The 22,882-nt window shown below is 39.4% G+C and overlaps 1 protein-coding gene across 2 annotated transcripts in view; it reads right to left on the reverse strand.

Annotated features, from left to right (window-relative positions):
• The window catches only part of CRYL1 (crystallin lambda 1), a 187,894-nt gene extending 166,542 nt beyond the window's left edge, over positions 1-21,352 (reverse strand). The window contains exons 1-2 of one of the 2 annotated variants that reach the window (XM_069080634.1): positions 21,238-21,352; positions 5,224-5,331 (exon numbers count right to left, since the gene is read on the reverse strand). In XM_069080634.1, coding sequence (XP_068936735.1) covers positions 5,224-5,331; positions 21,238-21,245 — 116 coding nt within the window. In that variant the 5' untranslated portion in view covers positions 21,246-21,352. The other variant, XM_069080633.1, reaches the window with a different exon arrangement.
• Positions 21,353-22,882: the final 1,530 nt, after the last annotated feature.

Genomic DNA, 22,882 nt, shown 5'->3' on the forward strand with positions numbered 1-22,882 from the left:
CGTAATGTAGCGTGTAGCGCAGGGGATCACCTTCACTACAGTAGCAATCTCAATAGGGCTTATTTTCATGGGAGGGCTTATTTTAGAGGAATCTTACACAGTAAGGGGAGGGCTTATTTTCAGGATAGGTCTTATTATCGGGGAAACACGGTAGCATCAATAAAAGCAGATAACATATACAAAACACAACAGCAAACGTTGTAGTTACATACAGAGCACCTACAGAGCATACAAGGTACTTCATTTAGTTACACAAGACCACAGGATCATAGATTGAGAGCTGGAAAGGCTCTTAGGAGTTCTTTTACAGAGGAGTACACTGGGACCTATCTCGAAATAAAGACTGAGTGTTGCCCGGGGTCACACAATGAGTATTTGCTTGGGGAATGCTATGATTTGACCAAGGCGATAATCACTACCTTAGCGCTCAATGAGATGACTAAGGGAGCAGTAGCTTGCTTGGCTTTCTGATTAGACTGGTGACTCCCACCGAGCTAAGATTCTACTAAAACTCTTCCACCTTTTTCACACAAACTACTGTCTGATCTTGTCTCCTCCATCTTGTACTTTACATTCTAAGTAATCATCCCTATTAAAATTTCATCTTATTAGACTTAGCCCAATGTTCTAGCCTCTCAAGATATTTTTGGATCCTGACTATATAATCAAGTATTTAGCTTCACCTCCCAGCCTGATGTCATCTACAAATGTGACTGGCATTACATCCGTGTCTTTATCCAAATCACTGATAAAATGTTAAATGGAACAAGAACAAGGATAGTTTCCTGGGACCCTCCACCAGAGACTTCCTTCCAAGGTGACATTACTTAATGATTTCTCTTTAGACCCAGACATTTAACAAGTTCTGAATCCACTTAACTGTAGTATTATCTATTCTACATCTTCTGATCTTTTTCTTCAAGAACAAGCTGTCAATTGCTTTGCTAAAATCTAGGTAAACAGCATTCCTATGACCTACTAGTTTAATAATCCTGTTCAGTTAGGTTAGTCTGGCATAACTTGTTCTTGAGGAAGCTATCCTGGCTCACTGCTTTTTATTTTTCCCCAAAGGTTCACTAACCATTCCTTTCTTTACATGTTCCAAAATTCTGCCAGGAATTAAAGTCAAGCAGACTGGCCTATTTCTATACTCCATTCTCTTCCCCTTCTTTTGAAAATCAGGAAATTTACTCTTTTCCAAACCTATGGTAAATCATTAGTATATTATTATAGGCTAGCCCTGGAGTTCAAATCCTTCTTCTGGTACATTCAAGTCACTTAAACACTCAAAAGTCCCAGGCAGTTTCTCTAAGACTATTAAGTTATAAACAATTGCCCGTTTTGGTGGAGGGAGTTCTTCACATTAATGAAATCACAGGTCCAGACCCCATCCCTCCATCTCCCTTTCACTACAGCTTTTCAAAGATCACTGACAACAGCTCAGTAATCACATCTGACTGTTTTCTGAATATCCTAAAATGTACTTCATCCAAGTCCGCCGGCCTGACTCAAAAGCTCAAAAGTGTTATCTCTTTTCTTAGCATGGGAAACAGCTTACAATTTGGCAAAGTTGTTTTCCCCCTTTCCTTTACAGCTTAAAGATCATTTTCTTTGGCAGAGAAAACACAGACAAAAGAAAAACTGAGCAGCTCTGTCTTCTGTCATAGGTTATTAACATCTCATATACCTTAAGCAGTGGTTCTATCCTGTTCTTCTTTTCCACATTCAATATGGCTTTTTTTTTTTTATTAAAACATTCCTGTTCTTAGCTTTTCCTTACCAGTTGCAGCTCATTCTGACCTTTACAAATCCTGGCACTATTTGTGTAGGAATGTGCTGAGGATACGTATTCATTATCTATGACCATTTGGTCAGTTTGGCTAGAATGCAGAATGAGCTGGAAGGAAAGGGAGAATGAGTAGTCTGTCAAAATGGAGAATGAGACATATACTTTTGGACACAGTCAATGTGGGAACACTTTTTGCTTCACTGTGAACATTTTTTCCAACGGAGGAGGTGTGGCAGAAGGGAGAGGTACAGGAAAATAAAGGCTTGTTAATGGAAAAAAAATTAATTTTTTAAAAGAAGAGTTGTCTAAAAAGAAAGGTAAGGCCCAAAATACAAAAAGCTTAAATGCCAGGCTGAATTTACATTTTATTCGGTAGCCATAGTTATAAGGACTGCTAGGTGGTGCAATGTATACAGCACCAGGCCTGTAGTCAGGAACACTTGAGTTCAAATCCAGCCCCCTACACTTATTACCCATGTGACCCTTGGCAAGTCTCTTAACCCTATTTGCCTCAGTTTCCTCATCTGCAAAATGACCTGGAGAAGGAAATGGCACACCACTCCAGTGTCTTTCCCAGAAAAACCCCAAATGGGGTCAGGAAGACTTGGACGTGACTGAAAAACGACTAAACAACAATTTTATAGAGGCAGGAAGGCAGCCCAGTACATAAAGTGCTAAAGCCAGAATTAGGACGACCAAAGTTCAAATTCTGTCTCAAACCCTTACTACCTGTTTGATTCTGGGCATGTTATTTTAACTGTTTGTCACAGTTTCCTCATCTATAAAACGGTCATAGTAATAGCACCTACTTCTGAGGGTTGCTGTGAGGATCAAATGAGATACTGTTAAAGTATTTTGCCAATGCTTTACTAAATACTAGCTCTTATGATGTTAAAATCAGAAGGAAGCCACTAAAGATTTTTGAGTAGAGGAATAACCTGCTCTGACTTGTGTTTGCCCTATCTCAGAAAGAAACTGAAAAAGTCATCAACTCCCAGAGAAAAATCCCAAAAACCAGATGGTTTCACAAGGGATTTCTATCAAACTAAAAAAATTAATTCCAATACTATATAAACTATTTGAAAAAATAGGCAAATAAGAAGTCCTATTAAATTCCTTTTACCTAGGTGACACTGTGGATAAAGTACCAGCCCTGGGGTGAGGAGGACCTGAGTTCAAATTTGGCCTCAGACACTTGACATTTGCTAGTTGTGTGTCCACTTAACCCAAGAAAGAAGGAAAAGAGAGAGGGAGCTGGAGGAAGAAGGAAGGAAGGAAGGAAGGAAGGAAGGAAGGAAGGAAGGAAGGGATGGAGGGAGGGAGGGAGGGAGGGAGGGAGGGAGGGAGGGAGAGATAAGTGGAATGGAGTAAGTTTACAATACACAGTAGTAAATTACATGGTAACCTACGGTTTGATAAACCCAAAGATCCAAATTTCTGGGACAAAAAGTCAACATTTGATAAAAATTGTTGGGAAACCTGAAAAGCAGTTTGGCAGAAACTAGGTATAGACCAGTGGCTCACACTATATACCAAGATGAGGTCAAAATGAATATATGATCTAGAAATAAAGGGTGATATCATAAGCAAATTAGAGAAGCATGGAAAATTTTACATGTCAGATTTATGGATGAGGGAATAGGAAATGGGGGGGGGGATGCCCATCAACTGAGGAATGGCTAAACAAGTTGTGGTTTATGATTGTGATGAAATACTATTGTGCTTTAAGAAATGACAAGTAGGATGGTTTCAGAAAAACCTAGAAAGACTTATATGAACTCATGCAAAGTGAAGTGAACAGAACCAGGAGAACTTTCCACACAGTAACACCAATTTTGTGTGATGATCAACTGTGAATGACTTATCTATTTTGATCGACATGATGATCCAAGATAATTCTGAAGAACTTATGATGAAAAATGCTATCCACTTCCAGTGAGAGACCTGATGGAATCTTGAGTGCAGAATGAAACATTATTGTTCTTGCTTTCCATTGTTCTTGTAGTTCAGTCATATCTGATTCTTCATGACCCCATTTGAGGTATTATTGGCAAAGATACTGGAGTGGTTTGCCATTTCCTTCTGTAGCTCATTTTACAGATGAGAAACTGAAGCAAACAGGGTTAAGTGACTTGCCCAGATTCACACAGCTAGTAAGTGTCTGAGGTTGGCCCTCTATTAACTGCCACTTAGCTGCAACATTATTGATCAAGAAACCACTTTCTAGCATAGGCTATTTGCTTTCTCCAAGGGACTGCAAATATTAAGATGTAAACATTAACACTATGAATATAATCTAACTTTCCATTTAGCTATAGCTTTACTCAGAATGACTGTAGATAAGAACAACAGCAAACATTAGAACTTAAAGAAGTTTTTAAAAATAAATCCCAAGGCCTCCCCCTCTATCTGTGACCTCTGAAACTATTCTGTGTATTTTCAGAGAATACGATTTAATTGTATGATTTTGTCTGCACTAAGCTTATTTCCCTTTGCAGCCTCAGCCCTACATTGTTCTTCATTATTGTCATGATTTCATATATATAACTGATATTACATTTCTTGCCTTCTCAATGGATGAGAGAGGGGCTAGCAGGAGGGAGAGAATTCAGAACTCAAGAAAATGTTCAAGTTAATGTTAAAAGTAAGCAAGACCTGTGTAACCTTGAACAAGTTACTTAACCCCAAATGCTTAAAAATAAAAGTAAGCAAGAAAAAATATAAGTAAAAAAATTTTTAATTAATTTATGTGGAAGAAGATATGGCTTATAAGATTTAGAGCTGAAAAGCACCTCAGATCTCTAGTCCAAATCCAACCCCTAATTTTACAAATGAGGAAATAAAAGGCCCAAAGAGATTAGGAAGTTTGACCAAGGTCATACAGATGGTAAATGGCAGAGGTGAGATTTAAATTTAGACACAGGGTAGGGACAAAACTAGTAGTTGAGGGCCATTGTACCCCACTGACCTAGATGAGTAAGAACAGATGTGGCATCAGCTTCCACCACCGGAGATATAGAGGGCATAGACAGTATGTATAGGTTTTAGGTAGTTCAATCCTGGGATAGTAAATACATGCTGTTTAAGTTCCCTAGGCGCAAATGATCCCATGTTTGGCACCAGCTCTAAATCCTCAACCCAAGATAATGGGGGGAAGAAGCACACCTAGATGCTCTGAGGCTCAGGATCCCAGATGGATGAGTCCCGTTACTGCAGGCTCTGGTCCAGCCCTGAATCCAATAATAATGCTGTTTCTCAAAGTAAGCATCCCCGAATTATTTGTTGAATTGAAGGAGTAAGATCATCCCCCTGTTGGGCAATATTCTCAAGGCTGTACACAGTCAAGACAAACCAAGTCTTTAGTTTTATGTCTCTCTTTAAAAAGAAATAATGGCAACTTCAGTGTCACACTGAAAAGTTAAAAGCTGGCTTACCTGATGTTTTCCAGTGCAGTGGTTATTTGCTGCTGGTCAATATCATAGAGTTTCACCTTGAAACCTCCGCTGGCAAATAACATAGCCCAGCTTCGGCCAATGAGTCCACTAGAGGGAAAGGAAAATTAAGAGCCAACATAAGTCATCTAACTTAAAGAACTATCCATTTTATGATGAAAAGCAACATTAGAGCAGGAGAATACAGAGATTTTGTCTTCTCATTTAAAATCTGAAATAAAATTTCTTAAAAATTATCCTTTTCTAATAAGTGAAACATTCTCTCTCTCTCTCTCTCTCTCTCTCTCTCTCTCTCTCTCTCTCTCTCTCTCTCTCTCTCTCTCTCTCTCTCTCTCACACACACACACACACACACACACACACACACACACACACACACACACACACACACACACAGAGTTGCCTTCTAGTGGCTGCCCTTCCAGGACCCAGAATTAGAGTGGTGCAGAGCAAAGAAATTTTGTTTCACTTTTGTTCCTGAAATGAACCAGAGAAAACTGGATCTGAATAAAAGTTTGGATTACATATCCAAAGTAGGCTGGGCATATTTTCATAATATTAAGAAATTAATCAGTTTTCTTTTTCTACCTGGAAAAGCGCAAAAATTATCATTTGAAAATTGCATTACTCAGCTTTTGAGCTAAAAAAATCTCTTGGCAACAAAGCAAACATTGCCCTCTTACTAATATTTAAATGTTGACCTATTTTTGCCTGTGTTCAACTTTTATTTCTATATTAGAATAGAAAAACCTTTCTTAAGAAGGAAAAACCAGTTTAAACTCAAAGTGTGAAGAAAACTGCCAAATAATAAGGCTTAGTAGGTTTCTAATACCCATTTCCATTATCTGCTTCTCTGTCCACATTGATTTACATTTGTTACTTCAACAATCTGTGATCTCAATGATATAGGATCTACCTTGACAAAAGGGATTTAAGACTCTACTCAAATTCTACCTTCTGCAAAAAGCCTTTTGCTTCTCTGAGCTCCTACTTACTCCCTCTGAGATTACTTCCCATTTTTCCTGCACATGTCTTATATGTAGAAGGCTCTATGAGATAATATAGGCAAGAATCACAAAGGATAAGTGAATAATTATTTATTAAAAACTTACCATGTGTCAGATACCGTGTTAAGTGCTGGGGATACAAAGAATGACAAAAACAGTCCTTGCCCTCAAAGAGATCACATTTTAATGAAGGAGGCAACATTCAAACAACCAACTACATATAAGACATATATAGGTAAAATTAAAGGTAATCTAAAAGGGAATATGCCCAGGCTACTTTGAGTATATAATCCAAACTTTTATTCAGATCTAGTTTTCAGTGGCTCATTTCAGGAACAGAGTTGAACAAAATTTCAATGCTCTGCACCATTCTAATTCTGGGCCCTGGAATGGTTGCTATTAGAGGGGAACTGAACATTTTCTCTAACTCTAGAAAAGGAAATAGTAATTTACAGTCTTTTCATTATTTTCCAATAGCACTTTGTCCCCTGTTCCTCACTGACACCTAAATAATTCTCTCAATTCCATTCCTTCCACTTTTTCACACTTCCTCAGGCCAGGCCCAACTTCCTTTGTTGATCTGGGGCTGTGACTAACTAGATGAACTTTGCCTCAGATTTCTGCTTCTGTGGGCCACTAAGAAAGGGACTCTCCTAGCAACATATCTACTGTAGGTGGACTCCATTTACCTGAGTGTTTATTTGCCTTTCTGCAGCTAATTTGGAATCAAAACTATTGTGTCACTATAATGGAGCCCCTTACCAAATTACTAAATGAACACTGATCACAACTACTCAGTCAACCACTGGTTAATTCCTCTTGGATGCTCCATTTTGTGGAAGGGCTCAGGATGGCCTGTCTTCATTCCCCTCCTGTACCAGTTCCTGACTTTCTAGACTTCAGTACTATGCACCAGGTATCTTCATCTTTTTCCTCCCCACTTTCAGCTCCCTGCTGTATGTTGTCTCCCCCCATTAAAATGTAAGCTCCTTGAGGGCAGGTACTGTCCAATGTAACTGTTTAATGAACAGTTATTTCCCTCCATCTTCACTTATTCATTCAGCAGGCATTTACTACCTTACTACTATGTGCCAGTCCAAAAGGGAGCAAAGGGCAGTGGACAGAGAAATGTCCTCATAGCCTGGCACTGACTCGAAGTTCCAAGGCTGTTTAACCCAAGACAAATCACTTGACCTCTGAGTGCCCCCACACAGTAGACTAGAAATTGCAAAGCAGATATACATTAGAGAAAGTTCCTCTTGTGGAAGAATACCTGTGAAACCACAAGTCTGACTTTTTTTAAGTGCCAGGAATCGTGTATATAAAAAACTGGAGTTATCTCTTTCCTCAAGGGGCTTACTTGAGTTTTTGTTTTGTTTTAACATAACATGGCTATCTATTCATAGCTTCAACAAAGTCGTCTTCTTTTGTGCCAGACTTTCGATTTTATCACTGTAGGGAACTCCCCAAACCAAAGCATATCAACTATTAGTAACTTGTAGGTTTAGAGTACTGCCTGGAATACTAAGAGGTAAGTAATTTGCCCAAGGGGCAGAGAATTTGCATGTGTTAGAGGCAGAACTCCAACTCCTGTCTTTATGTCTCTGAAAATATCCTCTTTTCCACCTCTCCATGCTATCTCTCAAGCTAAATGAAAGGAACTCTGTTACAGAACCCTGACCAGTCTGCTTTGGCAAGTAAACCCTGGATCCTAATACAACTGTACATAAAAGGGAAACAGAACACAAAAAGGGTAAACAAAAAAAAAGTACTTCTCTATTTGTGGTAAACTACACAGGAGTGCTAGGGTAAAGACTGAAAATTGGGACAGAGCTAAATGTCTACTCTTCTTCACAATTAGTGTGCCAGTTTAATGCTTACTTAAAGAGCTCTGTAAATATAGTCAGGGCCATTTTTCAGGCAGAGGGTCAAATGGTACTGTGAAAGGTTGTGTGTAAAGTCAAAAATTGACAGCATACTGACACAATTGGTATAACTCATATGACACAATTGAAGTTTCATGCTTTTAAATGTATATTTAAACATCTAACAGTGTCATTCACATATAAATAAGATATAACTAGGCAATTAAGGGAGTCACTGAGGGTTCTTGATCTGGAGACATGATTAGATCTGTGATACTGTAATGACAACAATAATAATAATAACAACAGTAAAACAACTAGCTTTTATATAGTGATTTAAGGTTTGCAGAACACTTTACAAATATTATCTCATTTGATCTTCACAACAACCCCAGGAGAAGTGTTTTTATTATACTCATTTGAGAGTTCAGGAAACTCTTGCAGACAGATTAAGAAACTTGCCCAGGGTCATAAAGTTAGTAAGTATCTGAAGTAGAATTTGAATTCAGGTCTTGCTGATCCAGGTCCTGCACTCCTACCCACTACCACTTACTGGCCTTAATTTAGAAATATTAACTTGGCAGCTGCAGGATGGATTCAAGAGGGAAGAATCTGGATGAAGGAAGACCAAGGGAGAAAGAGAAGATGGTCAAACATAGACCCTTATGAACACTTACCTAAGAGGATTGGGAAGAGGAAAAAAAGCCAAAAAAGGAGATAAATAAAGGAGCTATCATTGGGTAAAGCAAGAAAACTAGAAAAATGAGGCATCTTTGAAGGCAATGGAAAAATATCTATACAGAGGTGGTGGTAGTCAAAGAACCACATGCTGTTATAAGTCAAGGATAATATGGACTAAAAGAAAAGTCAATGGATTTATCAATCACAAGGTCACTTAGAGACAGTAATTGTGGTAGAGTGGTAGAGGTGAAATCCAGATTGTAAAGGGCTGAGGACAGAGTTCGAAATAGTGAAAGGAGGGTAAAAATTCTTCAGTAAGGGGAAGTAGAGAGACATGCAGTGAGAGAATAGGGTGAAACCATTAAGGGAAAAAAAAGGGGGGGGTTACATTGAAGAGACCTAAATATAACATATTCATAAGCAAAAGAGAATGGTCTGAGGGAGGAAATGGAAATACCTGAGAGGGAATGACTGCTGGGGCAAAGTTCTGGAAGTCAGGCTAGGATGGATCAAGGGCTCAGATGAAGAGATGGATAAACCTTATTGAAAGCCATGAGACTGTCAGCAACTTGAGGGCAATGATGGCTGTTTGAATGAGCACTTAGCACAATTCCTGACACATAGTGGATGCTTAATAAATGTTTACTCATTGACTAAAGTAAGGAAGAAGAGAGTAGGCATTGCTAATGAAAAAGTATATAACATATACTGTTTATGGTAACTTAGGGATTTCTGGAAGTATTTATTAAATAATTTGATGAATTAGCACAATTGTCAAGTAGGTATAGGGCTTTTCAGGCTTGCACTGGTATACCAAGATTTACAAATACCCCTTGGGTGTTAACTATTCATATATGTAAAATCTTCCCAACACTCAAAACCAAACTGGATAGGTCAGCTGACAGCACCTTGAAAAGAAAGAAATGTCAAAGGGTACTACTTCTTCCCAGAAGCTACTGAATAGTGAAATGAAATGGGCATTAACAAGCAGATTGGCCAAAAAAGCTCTAACAACACCGTAGCCTCAGTTTACAGCTATTGACTGCTAGGGAAAAGTAACAAAATGCAAGAGCAACCAGAACATTGGGCAACAATTAGACATGGGATGCACTTAGCCAAACAGCCAAAGCTGTTTAAGAGGCAAATGGCAGTGCTAGGGTTCTTCCAAGTCCAAAGTCTGATCCTCAGGATCAGTAACACAATCTACCCCCAAGTATGTGATCAGGCTGTGGGAAATTGATTTCATAAGTAACTTCTTAAGAGATTGGTTTATAAACCAGAAAACAGCTTACTGATTTACAACAGGAGATATACTTGGCACGATAACCAATACTGATTATTTGCATGAGGCATATCATTCTTCTGGGCAAGACACTCAAAGAGACCAAAGTAGAAACCAGAAGAATGCTGGGTAAGCATAAAAATGGAGCTTGGTCCCAGATGTCCAAACAAGAAGCAATCTGCAGAAGTTGAAGACAGGCAAATTTTAGGTCTGTGTGAGGAAAAATTTCTTTTCAGTTAGAGTTGTCCAGAAAGAGACCAGCTTGCCTCAAAAGGTAGTGGGTTCCTTCACCATTCAATTTTGCAACAAACACTAATGAAGACCCTACTCTGTGCAAGATATTACACTAGACAAAAATGAAACAGTCTCTTATATTTTTTAGTGTGATACTATATGTACAAGTAACAGTAAAGACAACGTTATTTCAGGAAGGACAGAGTACTAACCAATAACCTAACTGAGGGGAGAAATAAGGAAAAGGTTTTACATGGGAAGTGGTACCTGCGTTGAACCCTGAATGAAGTTAGGGATTCTAGGACAGACTGCAGTCCAGGAATGGGGGAACAGCCTTTGTAAAAACAGAGACAGGAGACATAATGTTGAGTTCAGGAAATAGCCAACTGGCCTGTTCAGCTGGAAGAATGAATGCACGAAGGAAAACCACAGAAAGAAGTCTGCAAAGACGGCTGTAGACCAGCCGGTATGTGTTGGAAAGTCTGTACAATAGTTTTTCCCAGAGGTAGAAGGCTGTCACTGTAAATTTTTTAGCAGGGCAATGACATAGGCCTATGCTTTAACAATATTAATCTGGCAACTATGTTGAAGATAAATGAAGAGACTGGAATCAGAGAGACTAAGCAGCTGTTATAATAGTATAGGCAGTCCACTCCCAAATTAATCTTAACTGATCCATTAATCTAGTGGCAACACTCAGCTCAAAAAATCTTCAGTGGCTCCCTCTGACCTACCAAGTAACATTAAAACTCTTTTGCCCAGAATTCAAGGCTCTCCACAATCTGGCACCACCCTTCCTTTCTAGCCTTATCTCAGACCTACCATCAAGAAAAACAGTGCTGGGAGGGGGGGGGGGGGGCGGCAGAGACAAGATGGTGGAGTAGAAATAGGACTTCCTAGGGGCTCCAGCTTCCACCTCCTCCAATTCATGTAAAAGGTGACTCCAGAAAAACTTTAGAGGGTGCCTAGGTGGCACAGTGAGTAGAGAGCCAGCCCCAGCGTCAAAAGGACCTGAGTTTGGATCCAGCCTCAGACACTTAACACACACACACAAAAACTAGCCATGTGACCTTGGGCAAGTTACTTAACCCCAATTGCCCTCCAAAAAGCAAAAAAAGAAAAGAAAAAGAAAAACTTTGGAGCCACAGAACCCACAAAATAACAGAGAGAAGCTAACCTACCACTGAAGACAGCCCAGCAGGCCGGCAGGAAGGGGCCAGCTCAGCACTTTGGGAGCCCAGCCCAGCCCCACAAGAGCAGGAGGTTTTAGCCTCGGAGCATCATGACCAGGCACCAGCTGGAGAGACTTCAGATCACCAGCAGCTATTGCAGTTTCCAGAATTATCAACCCATAGATGCCAAGGACAAAGTGAGAGGTCAGTGTAGACTTTGCAGGAACAGGGAGTTTGGGAGTGCAGTCTGGCCTTTGCCCCTCGGGCAAGAAGCAGCTGAGGCTCCACAGGTGAGCAGCCACCACATGGCTGCTTCAGAGCCCCAGGCCTGCAGATTGTAGGGGGACCAAGCAACCAGTCTGAGGGGTAATCGCTCTTGCCTTAACCTACTTGGATCTGGATCATTGTCCTGGGTGGAGGTCCTGGGGCACATGAACAGTTTGCCAGAGAGTGTGCAGAGGCTTCAGAGAGGGCACCTAATAGCTCCAGCAGCTGAGAAAACCCCAGCGATTGGGATAAAGCTCCCCTTCCTGGTAGCAGAGTTCTACTGTGGCAAAAGGCTCAAAAGTCAAGTACTTGAGAGGCAACATGAGCAAGCAAAGGAAGCAAAGCAAACAGAGCAATCCAACATTAGACTCCTATTTTGGGGACAAAAAGGATCAAAGCATGGAACAGGAGGAAGACAATGAAGTCAGAACTCTTGAACCAAAACCTTCCAAGAAAAATATGAGCTGGTTACAGGCCATAGAGGAGCTTAAAAAAGGATTTTGAAAGCCAAATAAGAGAAGTGGAGGAAAAACTAGGAAGAGAAATGAGAACTTTGCAAGAAAATTATGAAATGAGTGTCAGCAACCTGACTGAGGAAAATAACATCTTAAAAAATAGACTAGGGGCGGCCAGGTAGCACAGCGAGTAAGAGCACCGGCTCCCGTGTTGAGAACACCTGGAGATCGAATCCCGGGCTCAGACACTTAGCACCCACCCAGAAACACCTGGCCGTGTAACCTTGAGCAAGTTACTTAACCCCAATTGCTTAGGGGCGGCCGGGTGGCTCAGCGAGTAAGAACACCGGCTCCAGTGTCGGGATGACCTGGATCAGGTCCGGGCTCAGATACTCAGCACCACACCCAGAGGTAATAACTGGCCGTGTAACCTTGAGCAAGTTACTTAACCCCAATTGCTTTAAAAAAAAAATAGACTAACCCAGATGGCAAAAGAGGCTCAAAAAGGCAATGAGGAGAAGAATGCCTTAAAAAGATGAATTTGCCAGATGGAAAAAGAATCGCAAATCTCACTGAAGAGAATCATTCCTTCAGAATTAGACTGGAGCAAATGGAAACTAGTGACTTTATGAGAAATCAAGATACTATTAAAGAGATCCAAAAGAATGAAAAAATGGAAGGCAATGTGAAATATCTCATTGGAAAAACCACTGACCTGGAAAATAGATCCAGGAGAGATAATTTAAAAATTGCTGGACTACCTGAAAGCCATGATCAAAAAAAGAACCTAGAAATCATCCTTCAAGAAATTCTCAAGGAAAATTGCCCTGATGTTTTAGAACCAGAGGGCAAAATAGAGGTTGAAAGAATCCACCAATCACCTCTGAAAAAGATCCCAAAAAGGAAACTCCAAGGAATATTATAGCCAGATTCTGTAGTTCCCAGATCAAGGAGAAAATATTACAAGCAGCTAGGAAGAAACAATTTCAATATTGTGGAAACACAATCGGGATAACACAGAATCTGGCAGCTTCTACACTGCGGGATCGAAGGGCTTAGAATATGATATTCCAGAAGTCAAAGGAGGGGGGATTAAAACCAAGAATCACCTACCCAGCAAAACTGAGTATCATGTTTCATGGGAAAATATTGTCATTCAGTGGAACAGAGGACTTTCAAGCATTCTTGATGAAAAAACCAGTTGAATAGAAAATTTGACATTCAGATACATGAAGCAAGAAAAGCATGAGAAGGTAAACAGGGAAAAGAAATCATAAGGAACTTATCAAAGTTGAACTATTTACATTCCTACATGGAAAAATGTAATTGTAACTTATGAAACTTTTCTCAATATGAGAATAGCTGAAGGGAATAGAAATGTATATATATATATATATATATATATATATATATATATATATATATATATATATATATATATATATATGTATACATATATATGTCTATATAAGAGGGTATATGGGCATATGAATACATATGTGAGTGTGTGTATATATGTGTACAGGCATACATAGATAGAGGGCACAGGACCAATTTAATAGGAAGGGATGATACTTGAAAGGTGAAATTAAGAGGTGAGAGAGGAATATAATGAGAAGAAATGGGGAAAGACAGAATGAAGTAAATTATTTAATATAGAAGAGGCAAGGGAAAACTGTTACAATGGAGGGGAAGAACAGGAAGACAAAAGGGAATGAGTCAACCTTATTCTCAATGAGTTTGGCTTAGGGAGAGAATGACATACACACTAAATAGGGTATCTCACCCTACAGGACAGTAGGGGGGAAGGGGATGCGGGGCGGGGGGGATGATGGAAGGGAGGGCAGGCTGGGGGAGAAGGAAGTTGGAAGCACCCACTTTTGAAAAGGGACAGGATCATCAAAGTAGAAAATAGATAGAACAAGTGGGGGGTAGGATAGGATGGAGGGAAATATAGTCAGTCTTTCACAATATATCCACTATGGAAATGTTTTGCATAACTACACATGTACAATCTATATTGAATTGCTTATCTTCCCAGTGAGGGTGGGTGACAAGTGAGGAAGGGAAAGAATCTGGAACTCAAAGTTTTAAAATCAAATGTTTAAAAATATATATATTATTATTATTATTATTTTACATGTAACTGGGAAATGAGATATACAGGCACTGGGGCATAGAGATCCACTGTGCCCTATTGGAAAGTAGGAGGGGATGGGGGAAGATATGGGAGAGATCAGATTGGGGGAGGGGATGTTGGGGTGGTGGGTAGGAAAAAACGGGGGAGAAAATTTGTAACTCAAAATCTTGTGGAAATGAATGATATAAACTAAAAAATAAAAAAAGAGAGCAAAAAAAAGAAAAAGTGCTCCCTATCCCCACAACATACCCTGAGATTTCTCTTTTTTCAAGTTGCTCTCTATACCTGTAATCTCCTTCTTCCCCATCCCTGAAAATCTAAATCAAATGCCTTGCCCCCATGACATCTATTTATGAACTGCAAAATGACAGGTAAAGGATTTTATTGCTGGAGGAAACCAAAATTTCTAGCTAGCCCTGACATCATAATAATTATAATTGCCTACAAGGTATTCTAAAAGTCTTAGTGCAGCTTTAATAACTTAAAATTACACTAAACTTTTGGAATACCCCTGTGTATATGTGTATCAGCACAGGCATCACAGGATAGGAAGGAAGAATAAATATGTTTATAATTTAACCATAATTCTATTCCCTGATATAGACTTAACTCTACAATCAACTGCATTCCTACTGTATGCCTGACCCCGACTGTAAAAATATTTTTTTAATTAGAAGTCTGATTCTTCCAATTGGCCAATTTTTTACTTGCTACACCTCTCTAATCCAAATGGGCTACCTAGTCAAGTCCTAAAAGTTAGGATTTTTTTGAAAAAATAAAATTTTTATTCAAAGTCTGATTCTTCCAATTGGCCAGTTTATTACTGATATATGTCTCCAATCCAAATGGGTTACCTAGTCAAGTACTAAAAGTTAAATAAACTGATCTTCATTTCCTCCTTGAAAAGAACTCACTTTGCATCTGAAAATGACCTCAACAGAACAACCAAGCCCGACAGGCTCTACTATGCAGTAGACTTGCTTTACAAAATAACTAATAAGTATCTGATGCAAGGTAGGAAAAAAAAAAAGAACTAAAAATGTCAAGGAAAGGTGACCAAAAAAAGGAATAATGCAGCTGCAGAAGGCAGCACTGCCTCAAATAGCCTACAGAAAGTAAAAAAGGATCCGATAGCAACTTCTAGAAGCAAATACTCTTCAAAATTGCTAAAAGGTTGGTTGACTGCATATACTGGGGCAATTAGGCTCTGCAGTGAATAGACCACTGGGCCAGGAATCTCAGAACTATCCAAGTTCAATTCCAGTCTCAGACACTTACTAGCTGTGTGACCCTGGGCAAGTCACTTACATTTTGTTTGCTTCGGTTTCCACATCTGTAAAATGAGTATCACAAAAACACCTACCTTCCAGTGCTGCTGTGAGGATCAAATGAGATAATTATAAAAGTGCTTAGCAGAGTTCTGGCACATTATAGGCAGTTAATAAATACTCATTTCCTTCCTTATATTTTCTTCTTCATTTATTTTAGACTGTAAATGGGTATAAATAACATCCAAGTTAGTCCCAACACTTTAGTATGACCACAGAAAGGGAAGGGGTAGAGAGCATACTTTTTACTAGAGGGCCTCTTTATGCAGAAATTGATAAAAGTAAAGGGCACATTTCAGCAACTTTTTCACTGAAGTCCCAAACAGGCCAATGACCACAACAGGAGGCAGAAGTTGAATGTAACGTGATTCATTAGGGGCATAACATTGAACTGGTGCTGTGGACAAGATGAGAGGTCCTTGGGAGACAAAATTACACCTTAGCCTTATAAAATTCTTAATTTAGCTTGTTTCGGGTATCAGAATAAGCAATTTTAAATCATACCAAATGATGAAGGATGAAGTAGCCTAATGTACCATCTAAACTGGAAACCATCAAAGCAGAAACAGATGTTCAAGATCATCATGCTCGTTTTACTGATGAGGAAACTGAGGCCCAACAAGGTTAAGTGACTTGCCGAAGATCACACAGCTCATCCTTAATGATAATTTTTATCATTAGGGAAAGAATGAGGCCTTGAATTCAGATCGCCCAACTCCTATCCAGTAGTCTTTCCATAATGCCATGCTGCGTCCTTTATAATTCTTTACAGTACTTTGCTACGAAGTCAAAACTTTCTAGAGTAGAAACATAAGCTACTACTAAAAGATTGAATTCAGTTTCCACTTTCCAAAATGAGATAAATGTTTGTTTTGTCTTTCCAACTTAATCATCAATGCCTCTAAATTCACATAATAATAGCTAGCAAGCACTTCACAAATATTATGTAGTTTGACCTTCACATAACCAAGGGAGATGGGTGCTATTTTTATCTACATTTATAGTTAAGGAAACTGAGACAGAGAGGTTAAGCAATGTGCCCTGGGTCATATAGCTAGTAAGCACTTGAGGCTGGACTTAAGCTCAGGTCTTCCTGAATTCAATCTCTATCCACCAGGCCACTTAAGTCGTGAATAAAGCTATTCTGGGTCAAGGAGTATCATTTAACATTTCCTCGTGTCTTATATCCTTTGTTAAAGTAACTAAAAACAGTTTCTAACTCTTGATCTTCATCTGCTGAGAAGATATAAATAATAATAATGATAAGAGTTGGCATTTGTATGAGTGCTTTCTTAGATTCTTAAAGGACTTTACATATGTTGCAGGAACCTGGAGAAAATCCTATGATGTAGGTGCTATAATTATCCCCATTTTACAGTTAGGAAATGGAGTCTGAGAGGGGTTAAGTGACTTGCTGAGAGTCACTAAGTGTCTACAGCAGGGATTGAAAACAGGTCTTCCTGACTCCAAATACAACATTCCTTCTCTTCTCTGCACCACCTAGATGCCACAAGAACTATTCCTATAATAAAAGAGACTTTAGCATGCTGAGTCTTGCAGTGATTCTCTTTTAAAAATTCATTAATATCTTTTGTTTTTAAATCACCTTCATTTCCCAATGTAATCCTACTCCTCCCTCACCCAGAAAGTCATCCCTTATAACAAATTTTAAAACGTTCAGTAAAATTGACCAACACATCAACCAAGTCTGAAATTATACATTGATGTTCTTCAGTTGTCACCCCCATCTCTGCAAGAAAAAAAAAGGCAATACTTTCTCATATCTCTTCTTTAACTCAAGTTTGGTCATTATAATTTCATAACTTTCAGTTTCAAATTGTTATTGTTGTAGTCACTGTGTATATTGTTTTGCTGGCTCTACTTACTTCATTCTGAATTAGTATTTATTCCTATGCCTCTGAAATCTTCAAATTCCATTACATTCATATACAATTAGTTTAGCCATTTTCTGAAGTCAAGGAGACACAAGCTCAAATCCAGCCTTATTCTAGTTCTTTATTACTACAAAAAGTGATATAAAAAGATTTTGGTATATATGAGGCTTTGCTTTTTCTTTCATTGGCTTCCTTGGGGGTAGATATTTACCCAGCAATGAGATCTCTAGATGAAAGGGTATGGACATTTTAATTATGTTCCCAGCATAATTTCAAACTGCTTTTCCAAAAACAGACTAATTCACAGTTCCATCAACAACATTTCACTAATGTGCCTATCCTTCTAACATTGACTATTCCCATCTTTTTTCATCTTTACCAATTTGCTGGGGGCATAATGATGTTTTTAAAATGATGCCCAGTAAGTGCCTGATAAATGCTTTTAGACTGATTAAAAATTAAAATAAGCATTTAAGAAGAAAAATTAATACTCATGAGATTTTCTTGGAAAACGCTAATATTATTACAAACCCAAAACAAAGTTTCTGTATTTTGTTTTCTTCAAAAAAAAAAAGGAAATACCTCAAGCTTCTCTTTCAGAATGCTGCAAATCTAAGTAAAAATCTAAACAAAAAACAAAATATGCTCATTAAGTCCCTCCCCCATGCATAACAGAAAAAGGTAGGGCTGCCAATCCAATATACTACAATCTCATCTTGTGAGTACTACTACTCCCATCCATACAGATCACCACTTAGTAGATGATCCCAAACTGATATGGCAAAAAAAAAAAATTTTATCAAACTGAGATCAGCCAGAGATTTGGTCTCTCTCCTTCATGGTCAGTCCAACAAGCATTCATTAAGCACTTTGTGCCAGACACTGCCAAGGGCTGTGGAAACAAAGAAAAGGAGAAGGGGGTCCACTGGCCCAAGAAGCCTACATTGGAAGGAAACAACATCTAAATAACTAGGTATGTACAAATATGTAAAATATACAAAGGAGATGGGAGAGTTATCTCAGAGATAGGCCATAGCAGCTGGAGTGGATAGGGATGAGGAAAGGCCTCTTGCAAAAGGTAGAATATGAGCTGAGATCGGTAAAGTTGATATATAACTTTCAAGAACCCAGGATTATGGCTTTAGTACAGGTTTTTAGAATAGGGTCCAAAGTATACACATAATCAGAAACACATTTACTGTGTCAAATATAGCTATCCTATAAAATTTTGTATGACTTAAATGACCACTTGCAAACACTACTCATTGTTTTCAATTTTCATAATCATATTCCTTTGTATAGAGTTGCACATAGCTATACTTCAATCTTCCTATGCATTCACATTTATTAGTCAAGATGGCAAGCATTTAAGTGCTTACTATGTGCCAGGTACTGTTCTATAAAGGAAGCCAAAAAAACAAAAACAAAACCCCACAGTCCTAGCTCTCAAGGAGCTCAGTCTTATAAGAGTGATTATTCCTTGAAAGTTGTCATTTTTCCCTCTTTAGCTTCCTTCCACTAGCCCTATTCCTACTAGTACTTTCCCTCCTTTCCAATCCTATGTACCACCCCCATTGAGGGCATTTCTCTAAAGTGGCTGGGCCTGGTGGTTTTGGTTTTCAAAAATATAGCTGAGAAATTCTTATGGAAAGTGCCCTTAATAAAAAGAGAAAAGGATTCTATATGCAAAGATAAAATTTCTGATAACTGCCTTTCACGAGGAGTTTGGTATGTGACAGGAAATGGGGGGGCAGCTATGTGGCACTGTGGATAGATCAAGTTCAAAATCGGCCTCAGACACTTACTATCTGTGTGACCCTGGGCAAGTCAGTTTGCCTCACAAAAAAAAAAAATTAAAATGGATATTTGAGTACCCTGAAATCCTGGTGTATGACTTAAAGGAATCCCTTAATAAACTGCCCTAGCCCAATCTCCATCTTTTCTCCATTTTTTGCTTGTTTTCACTGAGGAAGAAACTAACAGAGAGATGTGAAGAGTGGGGGACATGGCATTTTCAATATATATTATCAAAAAAAGGTTTTTTATCTTAATTATGACACATTTAGGTTAGGAGCACTTTAGGATTTAAAATTAAATTGCAATTCCATTTTCCACGACATATTAGAAATAAGCTGGGTAAATTACCTCAGGAAATGTGGTTGCTGTACAGCAGACCTCCAAATGTGTCAAAAGGGCACTAAGCATGGGAGTCATCCCCACCAGACAACCATTTCTATCTACAAGGTCACTTTTACTCCTTCACCACACAACAACAGGCCAAAGTCATGCATAGACAGGCCGAAGTCAGGTTAATCTTCACCATTTCCTGGACAGAAAGTCAACAGGAAACTTACAGAATTCACCAATTCTATCAGTAATAAATGATAAGAGAAATACATGCAACTGTTTCCTCAACTTCGTTTTTCCAGAGACAAGAAGCCAAACACCTCAACTGTGTAAAGTCAACTGCTGTCAAAGTAGTGTCTTTGGAGCCGCTGCTGAGCTAAAATGTCATACTACTACAAGAGCAAAAAGAAAGAAAAAAGACATGTTTTGAATAAAAACAGGAAAAGTTTATTTTCAGAAAAAAAATCTATTGTTATAGGCTCATAATGTGTCTCAAATTGGTAAGATGTCATCCAATAGAAAACTGTCATTCTGCCACTCCAAGTTTTGTCACTTAAGGACAATTTCCCCATGTTGATCCCAAAGTCAAAGAAGAGTTAAAAGGAATAATTGGGCTGGGAAAGGGTGAGCTTCCTTCTGCAAGAAACTTATCCCAGTCCTCCTTAATTTTCGTGCCTTCCCTTTGAGTCTCCCCAGTTAATCCGACACATATCTTGTTTGCACATAGTGGTTCAAATGGTGTGACCCCGATTACACTAAGCAGCTCCTTGTGAGCAGGGACTCTCTTTTTGCTTCTGAGTATCCTGGTGCCTGACATATAGTGGGCGCTTAATAAGTGTTCGCTGACTGACTGCTTCCAGCAGAATGAATTAAATTCACCTAAAGGTGCTGCTCCCGTTTCAAGGCTCCCATTCAGCCTCCCGGAAAGATGACTGAAATGCATCACCTAGCTTTAAGAAAAGGTATGAAACTGAACACCACCACACACACCCCTAGGGAGGCCACGGGCTTAGAGTAACTTAATTACAAAGCAGGAACAAGCACAGGGCTGACCACTTTCTTCCAAAGAAACTGCTGAAGATCAAGTTGCATTTTGAATATGGAGGGCTCTTTAAAAAATAAAATAAAAGCAATTTGAAAACCGGAAAATCGGCCGCAGCTGCCAAAAACGCCACGCCGCGGGGGTCGGGGGAGGAAAAAAAGAGAGGGATGGATGAAGGAGGCGGCTCCACGCTCAGGTACAAACAGCCACAACCTTCAACTTCTTTCTCCCCAAGATCGCAAATGGCAGCTAGCAGGGCTCTTGCAGCCAAACCCCAGCTGGGCATACCGAAAGGTTTACCTGCCAAAAATCACAATGCTGCCATGCTGAGTGGAAGTCATCTCCGGCGCTCGCGGGGGTCACAGCAGGGAGCCCGATGCCCGAGGAGACCCTGCTGCGGGAGCTGGAGCTAGGAGGAGGAGGAGGAGGTGGTGGTGGAGACCTGCCAGCCGGGCTCCGAGGCAGGGGCTCTAAAAGGGCACGGAAAGGAATGTAACTCACACGCTCATTGGCTCCTTCCTTCTCTTCTCCAGCCCTAGCGTTAGTGAGGACTACCCCGAAGCAAGGTGAAAGGAGTCCTCCTATAGGCTGCGGGAAGTGAGCGCTTGGGGAAACGTGACTACAGTTGGGGAGATCTTCGCCAGAAAGCTTGCGGGCGGGCGCGCTAATCAGAATAACCATATAACTTAACCCCTTGGTGAAGAAAGGACTGAATTGCCGGGTGGGGCTGGTGAAGTTCATAAATCCATTCAATGAAGTAAAGTCTAAAAAACTGTATGAGGACGGAAAGTAACAGGATTAGTCAATTGTTTGAGTAATTTCTTATTTCCTCCTTTTAAAAAAAAACTTTATTTTCCAACCTTAGAATTTAAGACCAAGTTGCTTTAGTTTGCCAAGAAAAAGCTTGGTCTTTTTCTGCACTTGGATTGTTCACAAATGATTCAAAAGGACGAAAGAAAAGCTGACAGTCTGTTCAGACACACCCTCCAGCATTTGGATTGCAACTGTTACAGACCTTCAGACTAAATAGCGTTTGACTGGATTTCCCCAGTACATCAACTTCCTTTCTTAACTTAAAGAAGGGAAAATTCTGTTTTATCAGTCTTTGAGACTAAGTTTCCATGAAATTCCATGATATATGAACAGACATGGGAAGAGCCATGTGTTTTTTAAAGCCTACTTCTTCAAAACGGAGACTTGACTTATTTAAAAGAAAAAATAATTGTCTAGTGTGACTGCTGTGACATACTGTGGCATTCTAATGTCTGAAACAGAAAACAAGAAACATTCCATGAAGGATGAATAGCATAAATTTCAATTAGGTTTTCACAATCATTCAGTTTGCCAGAAATGAGGAAGCTGCAGGCCCACAATTGTACAATGACTGGTCCAAATTCATCGAACTACCAAGTATTAGATCTGATAGTTGTGGAAACCTTTTCCACAGTAAAACAATATTAATTCTGTACAACAAAGTGAGGAACTGAGAGAAAGCCTTTTTAGACTGGATTCCAGAGTATGATCCAATGTGGCTGAAAAGGTTGGGGCTAGGTTTTTTCCTTAAAATGGAACAGAGTGGTATGTATTTTATTCTAGAGGCACTGGCTTTGGTTGAGTAGTGAAGTCAGATGGTCATATCTGTGCTTAAAGAAATTAACTTTGGCAGCAGTCTGTAAAATAGACTGGTGTGGTGAAAGACATGAGGCAGAGAGAACAATTAGAAAGACTTTGCAGTAATGTCGGCAAGGCACGAGGGTTTTAACTAAGGTGGCAACTGTGAATTAAAAGGGAGGTTGGCTATAACAGATGTAGTTAAGGTAAAAACAGCAAGATTGGGCAACTGATTGGATGTGTGAAGTTAGGCAGAACAAGGAAGTGAGGAATCAAGGATGATTCTGAAATTATAAGCGTGGGGCACTAGAAGGAGGGTGGTGCCTCTTGGGGGGGAATAAAGAAGTTTGGAAAAGGGGGATATTTAAGGGTAAAGATAATGAGTTTGGTTTCAGACATGTTGAGTTTGAGCTGTCTCTGGGACAATCAGTTTGAAATATTCAATAGGCAGTTGGTGATACAGGACTGAAGCACAAGGGAGAGACTGAAGCCATGTATTGTTGTTTGTCCTTTTTTGAAGAATACCAGTGACGTT

The sequence above is a fragment of the Petaurus breviceps genome, unplaced genomic scaffold, assembly GCF_028583685.1.
Source record: "Petaurus breviceps papuanus isolate PSGF00001 unplaced genomic scaffold, PetGlider_PUasm1.0 91133, whole genome shotgun sequence".
In the NCBI taxonomy this organism is placed as follows: domain Eukaryota; kingdom Metazoa; phylum Chordata; class Mammalia; order Diprotodontia; family Petauridae; genus Petaurus; species Petaurus breviceps.